The sequence below is a fragment of the Microcaecilia unicolor genome, chromosome 13, assembly GCF_901765095.1.
Source record: "Microcaecilia unicolor chromosome 13, aMicUni1.1, whole genome shotgun sequence".
NCBI lineage: Eukaryota > Metazoa > Chordata > Amphibia > Gymnophiona > Siphonopidae > Microcaecilia > Microcaecilia unicolor.
In genome coordinates, this window is record NC_044043.1 from 50,892,011 (window position 1) to 50,917,996 (window position 25,986).

General features: G+C 44.6%; 1 protein-coding gene across 1 annotated transcript in view; it reads right to left on the reverse strand.

Annotated features, from left to right (window-relative positions):
- The window catches only part of PPM1E (protein phosphatase, Mg2+/Mn2+ dependent 1E), a 243,680-nt gene that overhangs the window by 36,023 nt on the left and 181,671 nt on the right, over positions 1-25,986 (reverse strand). The window contains exon 2 of the mRNA XM_030186138.1: positions 24,663-24,781. Coding sequence (XP_030041998.1) covers positions 24,663-24,781 — 119 coding nt within the window. The remainder of the gene's footprint in view (positions 1-24,662; positions 24,782-25,986) is intronic.

Consider the following 25,986-nt stretch of genomic DNA (forward strand, 5'->3'; position numbering starts at 1 on the left):
TAACATAGTATTCTATAGGTTACAGGGTTATGGGGTCCTTTTACCAAGCTGCAGGAAAAAGGGCCCTGTGTTAGCGGCAGGGGCTATTTTCCCTGTACACCAGGGCCCTTTTTACCACAGCGGGTAAAAAAGCCTCCAGCACATAAGGCCATGTGGTAAGAGAACTCTGACCACATGACCATGTGGCAGGGAGCTCTTACCACCACCCACTTAGGTGGCCATAAGGGCTTCCCCACTAACCAGGCAGTAACTGGGCAGCATGTGGCAATACCCAATTACTGCCGGGTTATCGCCGAGCAAGCCATTTCCGGGGTTTTCTTTTTCCCCGGAAATGGCGCGCGCTCAGGGTGGGACTACCATTGGCGGCTGCATTGGGCCAGCAGTAGTCCCGGAAGATCAAGCAATAAGCCCGCACTGGGCTTACCGCTGCTCTGTAAAAGTGCCCCTATGTACATTAACCCCTGATTCTATAAATGTTGCCAAAAATTGCACGTGTGAATTTGGGTGTGCGTCCAATCTACACGCACAATTTAATTGAACAAGCCAATTAGCACCAATAATTGGCTTAACAAGCAATTATTGGCGCTAATTGAAATGAACAAGTACACACCTAAATTTTATATGCATTCTGGAAATGGGCCATGGAAATGGGAGGGTCATGGGCATTTCGGGGCAGAGCATGGGAGTGGATTTGAATTACATGCGCAATTATAGAATAAGGGGGTTGTGTGTGCAAATTTAGGCGGGGCATCTGTGCCACATTTTCATTGGTGCAAATGGATGCACATAAAATTTACAAACAACCCCTGCGCTTAAGCGTTATTCTATAAACCGCGCCTAACTTTAGGCATGGCTTATAGAATAGCGCTTAAGCAGGTTCTTTCAGTGCCACTTTTTTAGGCACAATTTATAGAACTCACCTCTAAGAGTGTGCCTCCTCCACCTATGTGCACAGCTATCTTATAATTACGCACTATCAAAGACATATGGTTTACTAGCATTCATACATGTACCCTTTGTGTGTGCACATAACATGCATTAAATGCTTATCCATGTATTCAGTGACTAAGTGTAGGTACCTTCTTTATAAAATTATTCTCATGTAGCAGAGAGATTAAACTGACTGCAGGCAGAAGTTAAAAGTGGCTGGGTACAAGTCTTGCCACAATGCACCACCCATAGGGGCAGACTTCTCAACCTATGCCACTGAAACTAGCTAAAGTGGCTACTTCTGTGTGACAATGTCTTCAAGAGGGGAATCCCCACACCTAGGCAGCCACAACGGGCAAATTAAGACGGGTGGCTGGCTGACCTAGTTACTAAGGGCAGAGAGTTAAATTCACCACCGAACACCCATGTGATATATAGCCATGCACCACTGTTTTATATGACACTATCAGCAAGCAACGTAATACAGGGAGCACTAGAACAGGGTCAAGGCTTGGATTATTAAAGTATTTACCTAATTTGTCTTCTGGTGCAGAGTGCCACTTCAGAAATTATCTTGTATATACCTGTCCATGCATTGGATAGCTCTGTGTTTGACATACACAGAACATATACACACATAATACATGACATAGTCCACGATGGACAAATAACACATGACTGACACACATACTCCCTTTGCACAGACAGGAGATAGCTGTCTTGTATATGTATGATCTCCAACAAAGGATGGATTAATGCAGTGTGCAAATGTACATGATAGAAACAGAGGAAGACCATACAGTCTGCATATACATGCTAATTAATAAGCTCCACAATCCCTTCCTCTCCCTTAGAGATCCTACATTCTTGTTTCCATACTTTCTTGAATTCAGATATAATTCTTATCTCTATCGCCTCCACTGGGAGGCTATTCCTCAAATCCACCACTCCTTCTGTAAAAAAATATTTCTTTAGATCACTGCAGGGTCTATCCCCTTTCATTTTCATTCTAGGCCCTCTCACTCCAGAGCTTTGCTCTTTTGTACATTTATACTACAGATATTTAAGAATCTATCATATCTCCTCTCTTCCCCCTTTTTTCTAAAGTATACATACTCAGACTTTAAGTCTGTCACCATATGCTTTATGATGAAGACCACTGATCATTTTTGTAGCTGCCCTCTGGACAGATTCTGTCCTGTTTCTATCCTTTAGAAAGTGTAATCTCCAGAACTGTACACAGTACTCCAAATAAGGCCTCATCAGAGGCTTATATACAGTAAAGACCCTATCCCTCCTTTTTCCTGCTGGCCATTCCTCTCCCTATTCATCTACGCAATTTACTATTAATCATTTCTATAGCGCTACTAGACATAAGCAGCACTGTACACATTGTGTGCAGGTACTTTCTCTGGTACCTGGGCTCACAATCTAAGTTTTTTTGTACCTGGGGTAATGAAGGGTTAACTGACTTGCCCAAGGTCACAAGGGGAATTGAACCCAGGTTGCCAGGATCAAAGCCTGCAGCACTAACCATTAGGCTACTCCTCCACTCCTTCTGGTTTTTGGCCACCTTAAGATCAGATACAATCACCTCCAAGTCCAGCTTTTCTTTCCTGCACAGAGGTACTTTGCCCCTTAAATTGTACTGTTCCTTTTCATTTTTGCAACCCAAATGTAGGACCCTACATTTTTTTATCATTAAATCCAAGCTGCCAAATTTTAGGCTATTCCTTTCAGCTTTGCTAGATCCTTCCTCATGTTATCCATACATTCCTGGGTATCTACCCTATTGCAGATTTTGGTGTCATCCAAAAACCTGTAACTGGAATGCAGCACCTTGAAACACAGCATTTACAAACATGGGTTCACGGACACTGAAATGCCTCTCTTGGTCTAGAAATAGAAAAACACAGGGGCCATTTTACAAAGCCGTGGGAGGTCTAACGAACGGGTAGCATGTGCCAAACCAGCACTACCTCCAGGGTAGCGTGTGTGCCAGGCAGTAATTCCGAGTTTGGTGTGTGTCAAATCCCGTGGTAGAAAATATTTTTCTATATTTTACCACGGGGGCATTCCAGCAGGTACTCAGCAGCGCAACCACACTGGTGCGCACTGCATGGCTACCACGTGGGTAGCACGTGAGCCCTTACCACTAGGTCAATGACTGGCGGTAAGGCCTCAGGCTGTAAATAGGCTCGTACTAGTTTTAATTTTTGCTCACGCCCATTTCTCGGTCCATTAAAAAAATGGCCTTTTCCCCAGCTGCGGTAAAAAGTGGCCTAGCACACTGCCAAAAGATGCACCTACACTACTGCAGGCCACTTTTTACCACAGCTTTGTAAAAGGACCCCACAATCTCTCAGTATACAACAGCCTGAGAATCTTTCTGTCTCAGAGCCTGCAAATCTTCTGGAGGTAGTGGAGAGTTTCACATTATATTGAACACTGCCATCTGCTGTAGCAGCATGTCAGGTGCAGCCTCATCTCTCATGAGTCCCAGTATGTAAGGTGTAATCCATGCTCTGCCAGTAATTCTCTCTCCATGTGAGCTCAGTTAAGTCATTTTATTTTCCCATGGCCTCCATACCCAAATAGAACTGAGAAATAACATTGTTCCACCTTCTCTCTCCTCTTGGAAAGTTGCAAAGTAAATGCCACCATGAAAATCCCAATAAAGGTTACACAGTGATTCATTTTCTACCAGATTGCTGACTCAGATCCTGTGGTCCAGAAACAGAATCAGAACCTATTAAAGCTTCTTTTTTCCTATTGCAGCTGAAAAAGAAGGCAGAATCCTTTCCCCCACCTCCTGGTGGCCCCAAACCTGCTACCCTTATTTTTATGAACACTTTTACAAATATAGGGGGTCTTTTATTAAAGCCTAGCTCGAGTTATGTGCAGCAGAGCCCAGAGGAATAAATAATAAGGAGGAAAATGTATATCTACTTATTTGAAAGAAAGGTTTCCAGCTGAATAAGATCAATTTAACATAATTGTCACCTTGGTATGAAGTTAAACATTTGCATGGAAAATGCACAAAAAAAGTTGAACCAACTGCCAACATGATTCTTCAGCTGCAAAAATAGCTCTCTCTTCAGCTGTGTCACACTAGAAACACATTTATCTTTTGACCACAATAAGGAACATCCTTCTTTGAAAAGGATGCTTTAAGAATATAAAGCTTGTCCATATCAGTCCCAAAGGAGACCACCAGGTAGCTCAAGAGGTTATAAAATCCAGTGAAGATTCCAGGAAATTTGTTAAATTAGAAAATTGGACTCTACTGAGCTGCGTCTGATTGGTTAACCTCCGGGACAGAAGAAGCAGACATAATATAATTTAGAAATTATTAAATTGGAGTTGAGCTGTAAAACATCCTTAAAATAGGACCTTAACAATATCACGGACAAGAAAAGATGAGCTTTAGGAAAATTCAAGTTCCTTGCTGTAGCTACATTTTCCAAATTTCTCACTTGTTTACACAAGCCCAAAGTATCTTAACTGTGCCACACCAGCAGCTTGTTCTTGCATGAACTTGGGTCTCTACTTCCTCAATTTTTTTCTCTGTGTGTAGTAATGTTACATTCTATTCTTATAATTTAGAACATGTATCTTGAGAAAATTTCATCATCTGGTGAATAGCTCCAACCAAAAGCACAGTCGATCAATATTTGTACAGACCTAAAACGTCCTTAAGAGTGACCTCCCTAGAATCATTCTCAACAGTGGCAATCTCTGCAGCTCTCATTGTCAAAGCAACTAGGCTGCCGTAGAGGAACTGTCACAAAAGATCCAGGAGCAGAAGCAACATTAGGCCCTTTTAAAGGGAAAACACCACCTAAAGGGGAAGTACCACCCTGCAATTCGTCCACAGCAGGCTGGACTCCAGCTAAAGGAGGATGAGTTCTCAATATGGGACCTAAAGTAGTCCCGGAACCTGCAGAAAGTTTAGAAATGCTGGGAAACATTCAAATGTGGTCCACAGGACCTATCAATGTTCCTGCTTCCTCAAGTATGGCCAGTACCTTCCCTTTCTTCTGTCCCATCATAGAAGAAACCAATAGTGTCCATCAAAGTGGCAAATTCCTCTTTGGTCATGGCCTCTTCAGACTTGGGCACATGTCTAAGTGTCTGCAGCCACTCCATGGTAGACAAACGTATGGCAGCTGGCTGATGACATCGATGTGGTAGGACTTTCGCAATGAGGCAATCTTCAACGTCCGTTATTGCCTCAGGATTCCCTAGCTGGCTCCCCTCTTAACCCCAGCAGTAGCAGCAGAACTCCAGCACCAGGCAATCCTCCTCCCTTTCATTTTCTTTTTAGAAAATAACCAATGTGAATGTAGGAGCAGATTGCTCTTCTTACTGGTAAAGAGGTTATTGCTGAATAAATTTTGTTAATTAGCATTTTTCAGTTTATCCATACTGAAACAAAGTCAATTCAGTAACCAAGCATATAGAAAAAGCAAACAGAAATGACCATCAAATTAAGACAATCTGGAAATGTAGCAAACTCAGCCCACATCATGGAAAGAGAGGATGAGAAAATCAAGTGGTGATAAACCATGATTAAAAAACAAAAAAACATAACCATCACCTATCAGAAAATTAAAGACATTATCTTTCAGAAAATTCTCCAACAGCATAGCATTCACAAAAATATAATTTCCCTGAAAGTAAATGTAACACACTTACAAGGAAATTTAAGAAAAAAGTTGCACCAGCAGCTAGAACTCTAGATCTAAACTGTAAAAAAGCTTTCTTCTAGCCCAAGTCATACCAGAAACAAGAGGGTACACATTTAATTTCTACCCACAATATAACATAACATAGTAAATGTCAGCTGATAAAGGTAAATCCTTCTTTTGAAAAAAGGTTTTCAACACAGTAATCTTCTTTGAGAAATGTAACAAGAAGGGATGCCCCTATTAGGAAGATTATCTGATGAGGACTCCAAAAAAGATGAAACACAATTTTCAGAATTTATCAAAGGATCTTGCCTTTTTGACAATCTTCCTTACAGACAAATAATATAACTCAGAAATAACAATAACATCTAAATCAGGTATATTTAAAATCTCAAGAAAATATTTTTTTCAACAATTCCCAAGGGGACAATAAGTGGGTCTTTGGAAAATTAAGATATCTGAGATTCATACATTAAATTTTCCAAATATTCTGCTTGACAATGTAATATATGAATATCTTTAATATCAGCCAACATTAGTCGCTTGCTGCACATGCAATTTAGAGTTCATTTTACAAACAGCAGCTTCCATCTGAGCCTATCATCGTGTTCTGTTATTCTGGCTACAATTCCTTTGGAAAAAATAAGCAGCAGAATTCATAAAGTCTTGGAGAAGTAAATCAGTATGTAAAATTATTTCCATGTATCCATCAAGTTTGCATTTGAAAGTTCAGTACCCTGCTCCACAAAACCTTCTTCCAACATAGAAAAAAGAAACAGGTACTGGCAAAGTGATTTTTGAATCCCTGACAAGCGTGCATAGTGATAAACCAGCAGCTCCAGAAGGCAAACCAGGCCCTGCCTTTAAAGTCAGGGATTGGGAGTCCTTAAGGGAATTCATGGACACCAAAATGTAGTTCCACTAAAAGAGCTCAAATATGCCTTTGAGAGTAGAGAATGTCCGGAGCAAAGGACAACAGAGCAGATGTAGACAAACCCGACTGTAGATGAATATGTTTATCCATAGGGCCACTCACCACTTTCAGCATGACCCCCTTGCTTTTAACTTTCCTTTTCCCCATCCAACACACAGGTCTTACCATACATGACAGGATACGTCCCAGGATACATGACAGACCTTGTAGATCTACCAATAAGAAACAAAGACAGATCCATCAAGATCCTACCTAAACCTACATTACCCAAATTGCAAAGGACTGAAATACAAAACAACTTACGCATCCGGTTTCTGCTACACAAGCGCAAAACTATGGAATGGCCTGTGAAAACAATCCACAACCACCTGAACTTCAGGAAATCACTAAAAACCAAACTCTTCAAAACGCATACCCTAACGACCCAGCGTAAACCTCTTCACCCAGCAACATAACAAGACTATAATCGTACTGGACAACACGCAATCTCCAACCCTTCCAAACCCTCCACTTATATGATCACTATATAACCTTGTATCTGTTATCATCGACTAGGCAAGCGCCTCAGACTGTACTATGTAAGCCACATTGAGCCTGCAAATAGGTGGGAAAATGTGGGATACAAATACAACAAATAAAGTAAATAATAAGATAGAATTCCTAGTATCCAGGGGCACCAAAGGGGCTAAACCTTCCTCTTTGGCCATGCCCCTTCAGTTGCATGCCATGGCAGATAGCAGTTTTTATCTAAGATTGAAAGCTTACTTATTTAGAAAGCGAATGCTACATACCTGTAGAAGGTATTCTCCGAGGACAGCAGGCTGATTGTTCTCACTGATGGGTGACGTCCACGGCAGCCCCTCCAATCGGAAACTTCACTAGCAAAGTCCTTTGCTAGCCCTCGCGCGCCCGCGCGCACCGCGCATGCGCGGCCGTCTTCCCGCCCGAAACCGGCTCGAGCCGGCCAGTCCAGTATGTAGCAAGACAATACACTTCAAGGGAAGACACAACTCCAAAGGGGAGGCGGGCGGGTTTGTGAGAACAATCAGCCTGCTGTCCTCGGAGAATACCTTCTACAGGTATGTAGCATTCGCTTTCTCCGAGGACAAGCAGGCTGCTTGTTCTCACTGATGGGGTATCCCTAGCCCCCAGGCTCACTCAAAACAACAACATTGGTCAATTGGGCCTCGCAACGGCGAGGACATAACTGAGATTGACCTAAAAAATTTACCAACTAACTGAGAGTGTAGCCTGGAACAGAACAAACAGGGCCCTCGGGGGGTGGAGTTGGATCCTAAAGCCCAAACAGGTTCTGAAGAACTGACTGCCCGAACCGACTGTCACGTCGGGTATCCTGCTGCAGTCAGTAATGAGATGTGAATGTGTGGACAGATGACCACGTCGCAGCTTTGCAAATTTCCTCCATGGTGGCTGACTTCAAGTGGGCTACCGACGCTGCCATGGCTCTAACATTATGAGCCGTGACATGACCCTCAAGAGCCAGCCCAGCCTGGGCGTAAGTGAAGGAAATGCAATCTGCTAGCCAATTGGATATGGTGCGTTTCCCTACAGCCACTCCCCTCTTGTTGGGATCAAAAGAAACAAACAATTGGGCGGACTGTCTGTGGGGCTGTGTCCGCTCCAGATAGAAGGCCAATGCTCTCTTGCAGTCCAATGTGTGCAGCTGACGTTCAGCAGGGCAGGAATGAGGACGGGGAAAGAATGTTGGCAAGACAATTGACTGGTTCAGATGGAACTCCGACACAACCTTTGGCAGAAACTTAGGGTGAGTGCGGAGGACTACTCTGTTGTGATGAAATTTGGTGTAAGGGGCCTGGGCTACCAGGGCCTGAAGCTCACTGACTCTACGAGCCGAGGTAACTGCCACCAAGAAAATGACCTTCCAGGTCAAGTACTTCGGATGGCAGGAATTCAGTGGCTCGAAAGGAGGTTTCATCAGCTGGGTGAGAACGACATTGAGATCCCATGACACTGTAGGAGGCTTGACAGGGGGCTTTGACAAAAGCAAACCTCTCATGAAGCGAACAACTAAAGGCTGTCCTGAGATCGGCTTACCCTCCACTTGGTAATGGTATGCACTGATTGCACTAAGGTGAACCCTTACGGAGTTGGTCTTCAGACCAGACTCAGACAAGTGGAGAAGGTATTCAAGCAGGGTCTGTGTAGGACAAGAGCGAGGATCTAGGGCCTTGCTGTCACACCAGACGGCAAACCTCCTCCAATGAAAGAAGTAACTTCTCTTAGTGGAGTCTTTCCTGGAAGCAAGCAAGATGCGGGAGACACCCTCTGGCAGACCCAAAGAGGCAAAGTCTACGCCCTCAACATCCAGGCCGTGAGAGCCAGGGACTGGAGGTTGGGATGCAGAAGAGCCCCTTCGTCCTGCGTGATGAGGGTCGGAAAACACTCCAATCTCCACGGTTCTTCGGAGGATAACTCCAGAAGAAGAGGGAACCAGATCTGACGCGGCCAAAAGGGAGCAATCAGAATCATGGTGCCTCGGTCTTGCTTGAGTTTCAACAAAGTCTTCCCCACCAGAGGAATGGGAGGATAAGCATACAGCAGACCTTCCCCCCAATCCAGGAGGAAGGCATCCGACGCCAGTCTGCCGTGGGCCTGAAGCCTGGAACAGAACTGAGGGACCTTGTGGTTCACTTGAGATGCGAAGAGATCCACCAGGGGGGTGCCCCACGCCTGGAAGATCTGTCGCACCACACGGGAATTGAGCGACCACTCGTGAGGTTGCATAATCCTGCTCAACCTGTCGGCCAGACTGTTGTTTACGCCTGCCAGATATGTGGCTTGGAGCACCATGCCTTGACGGCGAGCCCAGAGCCACATGCTGACGGCTTCCTGACACAGGGGGCGAGATCCGGTGCCCCCCTGCTTGTTGACATAGTACATGGCAACCTGATTGTCTGTCTGAATCTGGATAATTTGGTGGGACAGCCGATCTCTGAAAGCCTTCAGAGCGTTCCAGATCGCTCGCAACTCCAGAAGATTGATCTGTAGATCGCTTTCTTGGAGGGACCACCTTCCTTGGGTGTGAAGCCCATCGACATGAGCTCCCCATCCCAGGAGAGACGCATCCGTGGTCAGCACTTTTTGAGGCTGAGGAATTTGGAAGGGACGTCCCAGAGTCAAATTGGAGCAAATCGTCCACCAATACAGGGATTCGAGAAAACTCGTGGACAGGTGGATCACGTCCTCTAGACCCCCGGCGGCCTGATACCACTGGGAGGCTAGGGTCCATTGAGCAGATCTCATGTGAAGGCGGGCCATGGGAGTCACATGAACTGTGGAAGCCATGTGGCCCAGCAATCTCAACATCTGCCGAGCTGTGATCTGCTGGGACGCTCGCACCCGCGAGACGAGGGACAACAAGTTGTTGGCCCTCGCCTCTGGGAGATAGGCGCGAGCCGTCCGAGAATCCAGCAGGGCTCCGATGAATTCGAGTTTCTGCACTGGGAGAAGATGGGACTTTGGGTAATTTATCACAAACCCCAGTAGCTCCAGGAGGCGAATAGTCATCTGCATGGACTGCAGGGCTCCTGCCTCGGATGTGTTCTTCACCAGCCAATCGTCGAGATATGGGAACACGTGCACTCCCAGCCTGCGAAGCGCCGCTGCTACCACAGCTAGGCACTTTGTGAACACCCTGGGCGCAGAGGCGAGCCCAAAGGGTAGCACACAGTACTGGAAGTGGCGTGCGCCCAGCTGAAATCGCAGATACTGTCTGTGAGCTGGCAGTATCGGGATGTGTGTGTAGGCATCCTTCAAGTCCAGAGAGCATAGCCAATCGTTTTGCTGAATCATGGGGAGAAGGGTGCCCAGGGAAAGCATCCTGAACTTTTCTTTTACGAGATATTTGTTCAGGGCCCTTAGGTCTAGGATGGGACGCATCCCCCCTGTTTTCTTTTCCACAAGGAATTACCTGGAATAGAACCCCAGCCCTTCTTGCCCGGATGGCACGGGCTCGACCGCATTGGCGCTGAGAAGGGCGGAGAGTTCCTCTGCAAGTACCTGCTTGTGCTGGAAGCTGTAGGACTGAGCTCCCGGTGGACAATTTGGAGGTTGAGAGGCCAAATTGAGGGTGTATCCTTGCCGGACTATTTGGAGAACCCACTGATCGGAGGTTATGAGAGGCCACCTTTGGTGAAAAGCTTTCAACCTCCCTCCGACAGGCAGGTCGCCCGGCACTGACACTTGGATGTCGGCTATGCTCTGCTGGAGCCAGTCAAAAGCTCGCCCCTTGCTTTTGCTGGGGAGCCGCGGGGCCTTGCTGATTCGCACGCTGCTGACGAGAGCGAGCGCGCTGGGGCTTAGCCTGGGCCGCAGGCTGTCGGGAAGGAGGATTGTACCTACGCTTGCCAGAAGTATAGGGAACAGTCTTCCTTCCCCCGAAAAATCGTCTACCTGTAGAGGTAGAAGCTGAAGGCTGCCGGCGGGCGAACTTGTCGAATGCGGTGTCCCGCTGGTGGAGAGACTCTACCACCTGCTCGACTTTTTCGCCAAAAATGTTATCCGCACGGCAAGGCAAGTCCGCAATCCGCTGCTGGATTCTATTCTCCAGGTCGGCGGCACGCAGCCATGAGAGCCTGCGCATCACCACACCTTGAGCAGCGGCCCTGGACGCAACATCAAAAGTGTCATAAACTCCTCTGGCCAGGAATTTTCTGCACGCCTTCAGCTGCCTGACCACCTCCTGAAAAGGCTTGGCTTGCTCAGGGGGAAGAGCATCAACCAAGCCCGCCAACTGCCGCACATTATTCCGCATGTGTATGCTCGTGTAGAGCTGGTAAGACTGGATCTTGGACACGAGCATAGAGGAATGGTAGGCCTTCCTCCCAAAGGAGTCTAAGGTTCTAGCGTCCTTGCTCGGGGGCGCCGAAGCATGTTCCCTAGAACTCTTAGCCTTCTTTAGGGCCAAATCCACAACTCCAGAGTCATGAGGCAACTGAGTGCGCATCAGCTCTGGGTCCCCATGGATCCGGTACTGGGACTCGATCTTCTTGGGAATGTGGGGATTAGTTAATGGCTTGGTCCAGTTCGCAAGCAATGTCTTCTTCAGGACATGGTGCAAGGGAACAGTGGACGCTTCCTTAGGTGGAGAAGGATAGTCCAGGAGCTCAAACATTTCAGCCCTGGGCTCGTCCTCCACAACCACCGGGAAGGGGATGGCCGTAGACATCTCCCGGACAAAGGAGGCAAAAGACAGACTCTCGGGAGGAGAAAGCTGTCTCTCAGGAGAGGGAGTGGGATCAGACGGAAGACCCTCAGACTCCTCGTCAGAGAAATATCTGGGATCTTCCTCTTCCTCCCACGAGGCCTCACCCTCGGTGTCAGACACAAGTTCACGGACCTGTGTCTGCAACCTCGCCCTGCTCGACTCCGTGGAACCCCGTCCACGATGGGGGCGTCGAGAGGTAGACTCCCTCGCCCGCATCGGCGAAGCTCCCTCCGCCGACGTAGTCGGGGAGCCTTCCTGGGAGGTGGCCGCGGTCGGTACCGCACGCGGTACCGACGTCGGGGACCTCAACCTGGGCGATGGGCCAGCTGGCGCCACGCTCGACGGTACCGGTGGCGCAAGCACCGCCGGTACCGGAGGGGTAGGGCGCAACAGCTCTCCCAGAATCTCTGGGAGAACGGCCCGGAGGCTCTCGTTTAGAGCGGCTGCAGAGAAAGGCTGAGAGGTCGATGCAGGCGTCGACGTCAGTACCTGTTCCGGGCGTGGAGGCTGTTCCGGGCTGTCCAGAGCGGAGCGCATCGACACCTCCTGAACAGAGGGTGAGCGGTCCTCTCGGTGCCGATGCCTGCTGGGTGCCGAATCCCTCGGCGACCCAGAGCTCTCGGTGCCGACACGGGGAGGAGACCGGTGTCGATGCTTCTTCGATTTCTTCCGAAGCATGTCACCGGAGCTCCCCGGCACCGACGAGGAGGACGTCGAATCCATCCGTCGCTTCCTCGGGGCCGAGACTGAAGAAGGTCGATCTCGGGGGGGCTGTACCGCAGGAGCCCTCAGGGTAGGCGGAGACCCACCCGAGGGCTCACCGCCACCAGCAGGGGAATGGACAGCCCTCACCTGCACTCCACCCGATGCACCACCGTCCGACGACATCAGCAGACGAGGTCCTGGTACCACCGACGTCGATGCAGCTATCCGATGTCTCGGCGCCGATGCAGAGGCCCGATGCCTCGATGCACTCGATGCAGGGGCGGCCGAGGAAGATGGTCTGGACGCTGACGACGTCGATGCACTCGAAGATCCCGGTGCCGATGCCGACGAAGAGCCCGAGAACAACACGTTCCACTGGGCTAGTCTCGCTACCTGAGTCCGCCTTTGAAGCAGGGAACACAGACTGCAGTTCTGAGGGCGGTGCTCGGCCCCCAGACACTGAAGACACGACGAGTGTCGATCAGTGAGCGAGATAACCCGGGCGCACTGGGTGCACTTCTTGAAGCCGCTGGAAGGCTTCGATGTCATGGGCGGAAAAATCACGCCGGCGAAATCAAAAGCCGAAATGGCGAAATTTGAAGCACCAAATTTAGAGGGAGAAAAAATCTCGACCGAGGCCGAAAAGAGGCCTACCCCGACGACGAAAGAAAACTTACCGGGGCAAAAAAGCTGGAAGTACGGGGAGGATTTACACGAAACCCGGCGGGGGGTTTCCGGAGCACTTCCCGACTAGGACAAAGCTTTCCCGAAGGAAAAAAACACGTTCAAAACAAATTGGACGCGCGAGGTCGACTTTCCGGGGCTCGACACGGCGAAAACACGACCGTACCGAGTGCGGACAAAAGAAGACTGGCCGGCTCGAGCCGGTTTCGGGCGGGAAGACGGCCGCGCATGCGCGGTGCGCGCGGGCGCGCGAGGGCTAGCAAAGGACTTTGCTAGTGAAGTTTCCGATTGGAGGGGCTGCCGTGGACGTCACCCATCAGTGAGAACAAGCAGCCTGCTTGTCCTCGGAGAAAGGTCTTTATATTAGACTGGGCAAACAACATGCTTTCTATGATCAAATGATAGTCACCTGCTTAACAGGATGAAGTAACAGTCATTGAAAACTAACATGGTTCTTATAATGTTGTCTTGTATTATATACATTCATAGAACATTGTGCATGTTTTAAATATTGTGATTGGAATAGAATTTTATGATTGAGCAGAATACAGCTTGACTTCAAGCTCTTCAAGCACAGACACTGCCAAACTCTGTCCTCAGGTGTCTTCTCTTTCTCATTCTCAACATGCTGCAAAAGTCAGCAGCTTTAATCTAGGATGCCAACATGACTTCATAGCATTGCTGTGAGGAGGATGGTGCTACCACTGCTTGAGTCCAACTTGACTTCCCCCCTTCCGTTCAGCCCCCAAACGGCCCCACCAGTACAGATGCCACCAAACTCTCTGCCTTCATGTGCCTCCTTTCTTGCCGTCTCTCTCAATGTGCTGCGTAAGACAGCAGTTTTGATCTAAGATGCTGGCACATCTTGATGACATCATTGGGAGGGTGGTGCTACCATCACACTGGGCCTTGATCAACTTTGGCCCCCAAATAGCCACACCAGCACAAGAACAACCAAACTTTCTGCTCTCAAGTGCCTCCTTCTCTTCCTGTCTCTTAATGTGCCACAGCTGTCAGCAGTTGCTATCTGAAGATGCCTGCATGTCTTAACATCACTGGGAGAGTTGTGTTGCCATCACATTGGCCCCAGCTTGACATCCTCCCTCTCCTTTGGCCCTCAAACAGCTCCACCAACACAGGTGCCGCTCAACTTTCTGCCCTCAGGTTTCTCCTCTTCCTCTCTTTATTACTGCTGAATTTAAATCAGACTGGAGAACAGTTCAAGGCAAAAAGTGGATCAAGAACTCTCTCGCACATTCATGATTTCTTAACTGAAAGCTCTATAAGAATTATTGAAAGACACACTACTAGCAGATGTCATTAGGTAAAATGGCCTCCTTAGACCCAAGGTTTTTTTTTCTTGTTCTTGAGCCACTGAGGAGAGATAGACAAGAGCATAGTCCTGCTGTAATGGTGTGCTTATGCAGTGGATTCCTTGACAAAGACAGACGTTTTCACACTTGCCAAAGGGGTCCAGACAATGGCTTAAAGGGCTGAGGGGGCCCTTTTACTAAGCCACGTAAGCACCTATGCGAGCCCAACATGCGTCAATTTGGAGTTACCGCCCGGCAATTTTTATTTTCCTATGCGCAGCGGAAACCTGGCGGTAATCGTCATTCTACGCGTGTAGATGATTTTTGCATGGTTACCGTGTGAGACCTTACTGCTAAGTCAATGGGTGGCGGTAAGGTCTCAGACCCAAAGTATATGCACACCAATTTTAGTTTACTGCACATCCATTTTTGGCAAAAATTTTAAAAAGGCTGAAAAACGGATCTACGCTTGTTCAAAACACGCGCCTACACTAGCGCAGCCCATTTTTCAGTGCACCTTAGTAAAAGGGCCCCTTCATTTCCAAAACTCTGTTGTAGCTTTAATTGTACCAAGAAAAGCAAGTAAAATTTAAAGTTTGCATAAAGGGTCTCTGCCATTGTACCCACTCTAAAGTGACACATTTATTATTCAATGACAAAAAAGGGGAGAGGCTTGAGGGGTCTGGGTTTCCTGACTTTAATGTCTTTATATTAGAACCCTAATGTTAATCTAACAGAGTTTTTCTTTTACTGAATTATATTCAATTTGCTAATTACAATTAGTCAATATAACCTTCTTTCACACAAAAAAATGTTAATGAAAAAAAACCCTGTTCATTTTAATTTCATTCACACATATAAATACCAGTGACAATATAATTCATAGCAATCCTCTGAATTAATACTCTCTCCATACAAAGAGCGTACAGAACGTGAAGAGCAAAAATAATCATTTCCTGACATAAAATAAAAATAAAATTCCAAAAGAGAGAAAGAAAAAAGAAAGTGAGGAAAGGAAGACCCAGAGCAGGTGATGCACACCCCCTCATAGCTGTGAATTACTCATTCTTCCTCAACGTCCTGGTGATTGATGCGCCAGAGCTGAGTCAGTTTCATCATGGCTGTGTCAGGTACAATTTAATCTCTCCTTCTTCTTCTTTCCCTGCAAGAAACAAGCCTTTGAGGCTGTAATCTCTATCTAGGACAAGGTTGCTTCCCTCACTGCTACCTTGTTTCTTCTGCCCTTCTTTTGGGAAAGAAAAAAAAAAAAAGAATTAAAAAGGTGAGATTGCAGTTCTTATGGGGGCACTGTCTCCAAATGGATTAGCTTTGCACTTTTGGACACACTGCCCCTTAAGACACACTCTCAAAATCCTGTGCTGGCTCTTCTGGCCCTGCTTACTGGGTCCTAAGGCATGAGATATTTATTTGTGGGGCGTGAGAAGGAAGAAGGCCCAATCGGTCACTTCCTATACAACACACTTCACTGGAAACATGAAAGGTATTCTATCCCTTCTCACCAAAGTCCCTCAGTATTTCAAGAATATACCCAGCAAATAATATCCGCCACTTGTTAGGCAGATTAACTGGGAAGATTATTTTTTTTTTTACATTAAAGAACTGTTATTTTTATTTTATTTATTTGTTACATTTGTATCCCACATTTTCCAACCTATTTGCAGGCTCAATGTGGCTTACATAGTACCGTAGAGGCGTTCGCCAATTCCGGTATGAACAAATACAAAGTGATGTTGTGGTGGAATAAGGTTCATGTGTAACAGACACATTAGGGAATCATAGAAAGGAAGAGTTATTATATGTCCATTGCAAGCTTTGGTTTCGTTGTGTTGCAGGGTACAGGCATTTAAGTTGGGTCGGTAGGGTATGCCATTTTGAACAGGTTAGTTTTTAGTGATTTCCGGAAGTTTAGGTGGTCGTACGTTGTTTTCACGGCTTTTGGTAATGCGTTCCATAGTTGTGTGCTTATATAGGAAAAACTGGATGCATAAGTTGATTTGTATTTGAGTCCTTTGCAGCTTGGGTAGTGGAGATTTAAGTATGTTCGTGTTGATCTTGTTGTGTTTCTGGCTGGTAGGTCTAAGAGGTCTGTCATGTATCCTGGGGCTTCGCCGTAGATAATTTTATGAACCAGGGTGCAGATTTTAAAAGCAATTCGTTCTTTGATTGGGAGCCAGCGCAGTTTTTCTTGGAGGGGTTTGGCGCTTTTGAATTGCGTTTTTCCAAATATAAGCCTGGCTGCCGTGTTTTGAGCGGTCTGAAGTTTCTTTTTGATTTGTTCTTTGCATCCCGCATAAATTCCATTGCAGTAATCTACATGGCTTAGTACCATTGATTGTATCAAGTTACGAAATGTTTCCCTCAGGAAGAATGGTTTCACGCGTTTGAGTTTCCACATTGAGTGGAACATTATCTTTGTTGTAGATTTCACTTGGTTCTCTAGTATTACCTCCTAGGGACAAATGTGTTCAGAGCAGTCTCACAATTCACTTTGAAGGGCATAGGATTCAGCTGGTTCATTTATGACATCACTATCAAGATGGACCAATCACATCCAGGAAATATGAGGTCATAGGTGAACCTCTTGATAACATGGCTGCTCATGGAGCTTCAAGGGAATTATTTGTATGTGGGGGGAGGGGAGACTGAGGCATTCCCAAGTAAATAATTTACAATTCATATTTTAAATGATACAAATTATTGGACCAATTGTTTCCATACTATGGTTTGGGATCCCAAATGGGGCCACATCATCACTAGATAGGATCACAGAAACAGGGCTGCTCCTCCTCTCACTGGGCTTCTACCATGACTTATGTCTAGAAATAGCAGTCAACATGGGGCCCATGAGTCAGTGAATATTTACAGGTCTACCCATTCCTCCCATGTGGGCTTCTTGTTAGATTTGAAAGCCATGCAGAATACTGAGGTCTGTGAGAATACAGCCTTGGTGCTGCAGTTTGATCTATCAAGTGTATTTGACTTGGTGGATCAGGAAATTCTATTGCAAAAACTGGAAAGTGTGGGAGTTACCGAGAAGGTATATAAATGGTTCTCAGGTTTCTTGAAATTTCGATATTATAGGGTTAGATGGAAATTTTTCAGAAAAGTGGAGCAACCTTAGTGGTGTCCCGCAGGGTTCTCCCTTGTCCCCTTCTCCTTTTCAATGTCTATATGTATTCACTAGGTTATATGCTGGAGAAACTAGTTTTATAGTTATGCCGGTCCCTATTATTTTGACAGTTGCATCTTATTCAGTCTTACTTCACAATATTATTGACACTCTAGACTCTTGGATGAAAATACACAAGCTTAAGCTAAATGCAGAAAAAAATTAAATTTTTACTGATCAGTCACTCAGCTTCAGAAAAAGAAAAAGTATCAGAATTAATCAAACTCATTCAGAAAAAAGCGATGGAGGACCTGTCTCTAGAGCCCACGGAGCTTGAACTAGCTATAAGATCAGGAGAAGGGCGTGGGGGGGATATCACTTATTTATAGAGCCTTGTTACATAAGACCCAACCCTTGTCCAAATGTATTAAAAAATGTGAGGCTCTGTTGGGTAGATCATATGAGAAGGGGGACTGGAAAAGAATATTCAAACGCTTATTGACATTCTCTGTGGCTACTCCCTTGCTGGAAAATGGTCATAAAATGCTGTATCAGTGGTACCTGACCCCTAGCCGGCTGGCTCGTATATTTAAAAAGGGGTCGGCAGCCTGTTGGCGAAATTGTGGGGCAACAGGCACCTTCTAGCATGTGTGGTGGGACTGCCCACTGATTCAGCAGTTCTGGATGGATCTACAGCATAAACTGCACAGTGGTCTGGGGATAGAGGTGGTGTTTGACCCTGGCTTATGTCTGCTGAATACTTCATTAGGAGTGAGCAGAGCTCCTTGCTCGGGACTGTTAGCCTACATTGTTACGGCTGCCAGGACTTTAATTGCTAAACACTGGAAATAGCAGACGATACCTACTGTGGATCAAGTGCTAGCTAAAGTGGACTACTGTTGCATAATGGACAAACTTACTGCTTTGAGGCGTGGGGGTATGGTGAGATATCGTAAAACATGGTCCGCCTATGTAGAGTGGCGGGGTCTGTCAAGATGATGATGGTATACTAAAGGTCTACAGTGCTGATACTGCAGATGGGGAGGTCTTCATATATAAGAGATACCTGGGGGGGGGGGGGGGTGCGGGGTTCAAGTTGCTGTCTATTTGCAAATAACTAGACTGAAATGTTAGTCTGCATGGTTGATGTATATTGTAAAGCTTTACTAAATAAACAGATGTTTAAAAAAAAAAGAATTAATCAAACTCTATCAGTTCTCTTTAGCTATAAAAGGGTTAGGTATCCTGTTAGTGTATTTACATAGGATTCAAAGGATAGTTTAGAATCTAACACAGAGAGCTTTCTTCGTTATGCGTAATCTGTGGCGGGTATGCAAATACTTTGCTCAAGATCACTTTTGTTTGACAGTGCAATCCCTGATCTTGAGTATATTAAGATTATTGTAATGTTCTCTACCTGGGATTCTCAAAATAACTATTAAAGAGGTTACAGACCATCCAGAATACCGCACTCCACTTGATAAATTCCGTGAAAAAGTTTGATAGTGTGTCTCAGTATTAAGAGTCATTGGTTACTTGTCTATGCTAGAGTCCAATTTAAATTCTGTCTCATTTATAAAGTAATTTATGTGTTAGCCCTATTGTATTTTTTAAGTCGTTTTGCTCTCTCTCAAAAATCTAAGGCTACCAGATCAACAGCCCTATTTACGTTCTCCTCTCTAGAAATTATGAAAAGACTTATCCCTAGTTTAGTAAGCTTCTTTAGCAGCTGCCAAGCACTAATTCCAACACAGCCCATTCACTTTGAATGGGCTGTGTCAGCATTGCCGCACAGCTTAGTAAACAGGAGAGTTAAAGGTCCTTTTACTAAGCTGCGGTAAAAGGTGGACTGCAGTAGTGCGAGCGCACCTTCTGGGCGTACGCTGAGCCTTTTTTTTTTTTTTTTACTTCGTCTAGGAAAAAGGGCCTTTTTTAAGGGGCCAGAAAATGGACGTGCACTAAAATTGAAACCAGCATGTATCCATTTTCAACCTGAGAACATACCGTCACCCACTGACCTAGCAGTAAGGTCTCACGCACTACCCACTTGGTAAGCATCCATCACGGGCCAACTGCCGTTTACCGCCGGGTAAGCGGCCCGCTGTAGAAAATAGAAGATTATTTTCTACCGTGGGATTCAGCACATGCCAAATTCGGAATTACCGCCCGGCTGATGCACAAGGCCCCTTAGACTATTAGACAATCTTTTTTCTTTCCAAGCAGCTCATCTTAGTAAAGATGTTCAGACTTTTATTTAACAACTTCAAATTATTTTCAATTTCAGAAATATATAAAAACTCATTTATTCCAGAAATCTGTTTTGCACTCTAATAACTAGAATGGATTAGTTTATCTAAGACTTTTTTTGAAAATTGATGTAAATCTTGCTGATTTTTGCTTGTAATTCCTGGAAATGTCCAGCTTCTTGTATACCGAGATCAGTGCGTTTTTTCAAGCAAAAAAGGTGCTGGTACTCAAATGACTGGCCACCCTTCAAGAGTAGGGTGATCACTGAGGGACCCTCCCCACAATAGCCAGGCCCCCTGCAACCAGTCACAGAATCTATGACCAGGTAGAATTGGTGTGTAGAGCCTGAGCTCTTTCATTAAAACTTGGGAATCATGGGTCAATTTTAGCAGACAATGAAAAAGGTGCCGGTACTCAGTACCCCCAAGTACCCCCTCAAAAAAAGCCCTGACCGAGATCCACTTTGAACAGTGTTATTAGTGGAATACAAGTTATACTGTTAATAATACACAGGGTCCTGTGTTGACTCCTGGTACTGTTGTCCCTGTTGCTGCTGGATAAACAGAGGGAAGACAAAGTCAATGAGAGAAGGGAGGGGAATGGTGATGAAGTTTACTTTTGTTTTCATCACCATCCGTGAGTCACTTGAATGTTAGAGGGTCATACTTGATAAAAGTTTGAAAAATACTCTGTTAGAATGTTTATACTTTTCAAATACTGCCGAGTCCCCCAGTGGGGTGATTTTAAGATATGCTTTTCTGCTCTCAAAATGTTTCCCGGACTGTCCCTTAAAAGCATCTGCAACCTTACAGCCAACCTAGAAGCTAAACAATAGGATCTCAGTCTGTCCCCATCATCAGCAACTTCTGATGTCTGCAGCTAATGCATCACAAGCCTATTGCCAAGTGTCAATATTTTTCAGATGTAAGACACTTAAAAGGGTGTTCCTTAAGCTCTGAAGATGTGGTCTTGTCAGCTTGAAAAATATTTATTTGAAGTTAACAGATCTGTCTGGGACTAATAAACACCAACTTAGCAAGTACAATGGCAAATTTTCTCCCTTCATCTACTGCCTGGGGTACAAGAGACACATCAGCAGCTTAATGTACAATCCAAACAGCTGCCTATTTTTCCAGGGCATTTTCTCTTTTCATTTTTTTTTTAGCTACATAAATGTACAATTTATTAGAGAACATGCATCTCTGACAGATGATTTTATACAACTTTAATTATTTTAGCCTGCAAATTATGCCTCTTAGTTTAATTTTGGATGGGTGCCATATAAAAGAACATTCCATAAAGAATGTTAGAAACTCCTGTCATCACGTGCTGGGATATTTTAATTCCTTCACTTTATAATCAGCATTTCCCAGATGTGATAGCCAGTGAAGACACCGATTATTCATGGAATGTGCACCCCTAAGGCGCAATGAGCCTGGCTGATGGAAATCTCATGGCACTGAAGATGAGAGAGAGAAGATCCTTGCTTGGACAGAATGACCAGGTGTCGATCTCTTTCCCTGTCTGGCTAACAAAGTCACTGGAAAACTACCCATTTCAGAAAGCAGCAAAAGGTTCAGCAGATTCCATTTATCAAGCATCCTTTTTCTCCAAGAAAGGAGACTCAGTCACAATGGACTATTATTTAAAAGACTTGTTTCTTGAGGAGAAGATAGTGTTAATGTAGCTTCCTCATCTCAGAAGGCCCTGCAAACTCTACTATTACCCGTGGCCGAATATCTCAAGCCTGCAGTTCACCTCTGAGCTTGGAGACAATTAAACTAACCTCGCCTCCAAAGTCCTAGACCATGGAGAGGAAAGAAAACTAACCAGACAGATGGTAAGTACAAGTTACTAGTGATTTATTTAAACCCAATTTGGGGTATGAAAAATGTGATGTTCTTAACACATTAGGTTCTTTTGTAACATAAAAATACATTTAAACATAAACTAATAACAGAAATTTTCCTAACAGGTGCAGTAGTAGAACAACAACAGAGAAACCAACAGATAAGTATTAACCCGAGTATCTTATTTGTTCTCTCTCAATCTATAAATTTCCTCTATAGTGTGTGTCTCAAGAATCAATTATTTTGAATTGCTTTGTCTTTTAGGTGTGAACACCCAGATTCAGTCTCTACAACAGGTAAGTCAGATTAAACTGTGACCTTTCAGTCTCCTTTTTGCATAGGAGTGAAGACTTATCTTTGGCCTTTCTTGGAGCTTCTTCTTTCTTCTCCTTGCTTGTAAGTTGGAGCTCAGGATCTTCTCTTTCAGTACGGAACCTATTGCCTCACCCTTTAAATGAAATCAACAACAACAAAAAAAACCTTCCTTCCTAACAGCAGGATCAGCGCTAGCTGGGATTCAGGGATAACTGTGGCTTGCTAACTAACAAAATAAATAATAATTGTATATCCTTAAATAGTTTCTCTGTTCTTGTACTGAGTTCTCTAACTAAGGAAGGGCACTCTTCATTGGATCTTGTAGTCACACTGCCCACAGCAACTTGGTCTCTCCAAACTCATACAATCTTCCACACTCATGCACCAGCAGACCATGCAGAACACACATACTGCTAGCCCAATCTTAAGCTTGGAGATCAGTTTTCCTAGTGGCTTAACTGGGATTAATATACTTGCATAAACCTGTTTTACACAACCTTGCACAGGATCTCTCCACCACAGTCTTAACTGCAAAACTTTTAAACAGTACACAAACAAAAAAAAAATCAGTTTAGTTCTTTCTTTCTCTTGTTCAAATCCAACACCTTTCACCTTCAGCACACTTCACCTGCATTCAGTGTTTCAGCACTAAACACTAGCAGAGAAATTCCCTTTCAGATACTTAAACAGCACATAAAAAAAACATCAGTTTTAGAACTTTCTTTCTCTGCTCAAATCCAACACTTTTCTCCTTCAGCTCACTTCACCTGCATTCAAAGATTCAAAGCTCACAGAAAAACTTACTTTCACATACTTTTCTGCCTACAAATCCTGTCATGCACTCAGAGCTCTCCCAAACACATCTTTCATCTTCAGTGTCTTCAGCCCTTCTTCCACATCCTAGCAAGCTGTTGCCAAGGGACACTGGGTCTCTGAGTCACCAGCTGACCTCTGCTGGTCAATAAGGTGTCAGAACACAGGATGTTTGCCTCATGGACACTAATTAACATTTTTTCACAATCTTCATTTTGGAAAATAACTTTCCATACGAAATAATAGAAAAGTTATATTTTTAGACAAAAACCCATAAAATTTCTATACAATCAGATCAAATACAATCAGATCAAAATATCTTACAATCATTGGTGCCATCAAACTATACATACAGTGTATTTATTTTATGTGTTTAAACACACATTTAAATATATTTACAGACTTTTATCATAAATATGTCAAAACTCTTATAAAACTAGAAATGTTCACTCAAATTAAATGCTGCATCACCCCACATACATGTCCAAGTGATGCCCACTCAAAAAAACCAAATCCAACACTCAGGAGCATTGGGGCAAGCCGCAGACAGCTCAACTCCATGCAGGAAGTCCAGAACCGCTTCTGGAGTCACAGCACTGGCCACCAACAATCTCTGGGAGCCCAGAGCCTCCCCTGGACCCCAGGTAAAAATAAAAAAAAATAAATATAACCCACTGGGTTACATTAACAATAGTATGTGTCTATGTCTGCATATAATCTACATCTTTCCATTCCATCATAATATGAAGCTGCAGCCCTTAGATGGAGAGTATTGTTTTCTTCTAATGTGCTGTCTTCAAGCAAATTGCTGGTGTATATACTGTATGAATAAAGGATTTGCATCTGTATCCTGATTTATCGCATTGGTCATTTCCACTTTCCTTTTTTTCATGAAGCTACAAGCTCAACAACATCAGTCTACAATCCAGAAGCCTTTCCTACTCCTATATAGTCACTTGGTAATTATTCTAGTGTAATTCATCATCTACAAATGTGTGGAAAAAGATGCTATAGGGGGCTCATTTTCAAAGCTTTCAAAATACTCTAAGGGACCCTTTTACTAAGCCGGGTAAGCGTCTACCCATGCCCAACGTGCGCCAAAATGGAGTTACTGCACGGCTCTTGGGGTAATTTCATTTTTGGTGCATGTCCGATACGCACAGCCAAAAAAAAATACTTTTCATTTTGTGCCACGCGTATCGGACGCGCAGCAAGTGGCATTTGGCGCACATAGGTCATTACCACCCAGTTGCCGATTGAGACCTTACCACTAGGTCAATGGCTGGCGGTAAGGTCTCAGACCCAAAATGGACATGTGGCAATTTTCATTTTGATGCGCGCCCATTTTCAGCAAAAAACATTTTTAAAAGGCCTTTTTTACAGGTGCACTGAAAAATTATTCTGCGTGTGCCCACACTACCGCAGGCCATTTTTCAGCGCACCTTAGTAAAAGCACCCCTAAGTCACCTATCAGAGTCACCAGTACTGCCCTAAGGTTTATTTTTTATATAAACACTGGCATCATGGCTAGAGATGCCAACTAACCCAAATCACCACAACAAGCTTGATCCAGTCTTGATTTTACCCCATTGAGGTCATGATGATGTAGTACTAATTGCTCTAAAAACAGCAGGACTATTCCTATGCTTAAAATAGGACATAATCGTGACCAAATCAGCCTCTTTGGACTGACGAGTCAGTTAGCGACTAATCATAGGAAAGATGTTTTAGGTCTCATTTGGTACCTTCTTTAAGGGTGAACACAAGGACTGTGGTATTGAAGTCTGTGCCCAGGTACTCACGTGTGATCCCCTCTGTGCCATCCACATGCTCTGGGACGTAGAATGCAGAAAGTTCACTTTGAAGGACTTCATCTGATGTTGCTCTTGCCAGAGTGGCAGCCAGAAAGAAAGGACAATTACTGCAAGAAATAATGGAAAAAAACACATTGCTTGGAAGATCTAATGAGAGAAATGTTCAGTCCCATTAGCCCAGTCTCAAAGTCTGGAACTACACAGGCGATTTAACCAGGCAGGATCTTCTCCTGCCTGGTTAAATTGCTTTGAATATTGACCCCGTATTCCTTATATATGATAAGGAATACATGTGTATAAAATTTGGTCAGCCCAAGCCATGCCCCCTTGCAATCTCTGTGTCCTGTGGATCACCATGTATAAATAGCAGATTTATGAAATTTCCATTTACATATGTATGTGATCTACAGGTACAAATATTGTTTTAAAAGCACCTCCACATGTAAAGGTCTGTCTTAAGATGCCTAAAGTTAACTTAGGTGTCTACACCGAGACTCCCAGTGATCTTCATATATCAGCCTATCAGTGTAAAAGTCCTAGGTGTAGTTCTTGACCAACAACTAAACTTCAGACAACAAATATTTAATATAGAATGTTCTTGTATCTATAAACTTAAAATGCTATACTCAGTAAGATCGTCATGTCCATTCCTTAGTCCATTCCTTCATTGTTAGTCCACTTGACTACTGTAATTCTTTGCTAAATAGGATTCATATGTCAGCCATTTGACGACTACAAATAGTACAGAACATGGCTGTAAAACTAGTTACCAATTCACGTAAATTTGATCATCTCATGCCTTTACTATGACAAGAACATTGGTAACCAGTCAATCACAGAATAACTTTCAAAATCCTGATGTTAGTGCATAAGGTTCACCATTACCAGCTTACTTATCTCGATTATTGATTCCCTATGCTCCTAACAGAACACGGAGATCCTCACACTATAACTATCTAGTCATTACTTCATTTTATATTATCTGTCTTGACACAATTAGGACAAAACTTTCAGCATTACAGCCTCTGGAACTTGCTCCCTATTTCATTAAGACTTGAATATTCCCTTTGAATCTTTAAACAAGGTCTAAACACATTCTTATTCCAAGACGCCTTTAGCAGATAACGGCTCCTTCCTCCCACCTATGGCACCTCCTGGATGACTGAGGTCAGATCTTTGCTGGGATAAGTCTATAGCAGTGTTTTCCAATTCGGTCCTGGAGTACCCCCTTGTCAGTCAGGTTCTCATTCAAATTTCTCACATGAATATTCATTGTCGATATCCTGAACACCTGATTGGCTGGGATGCCTCC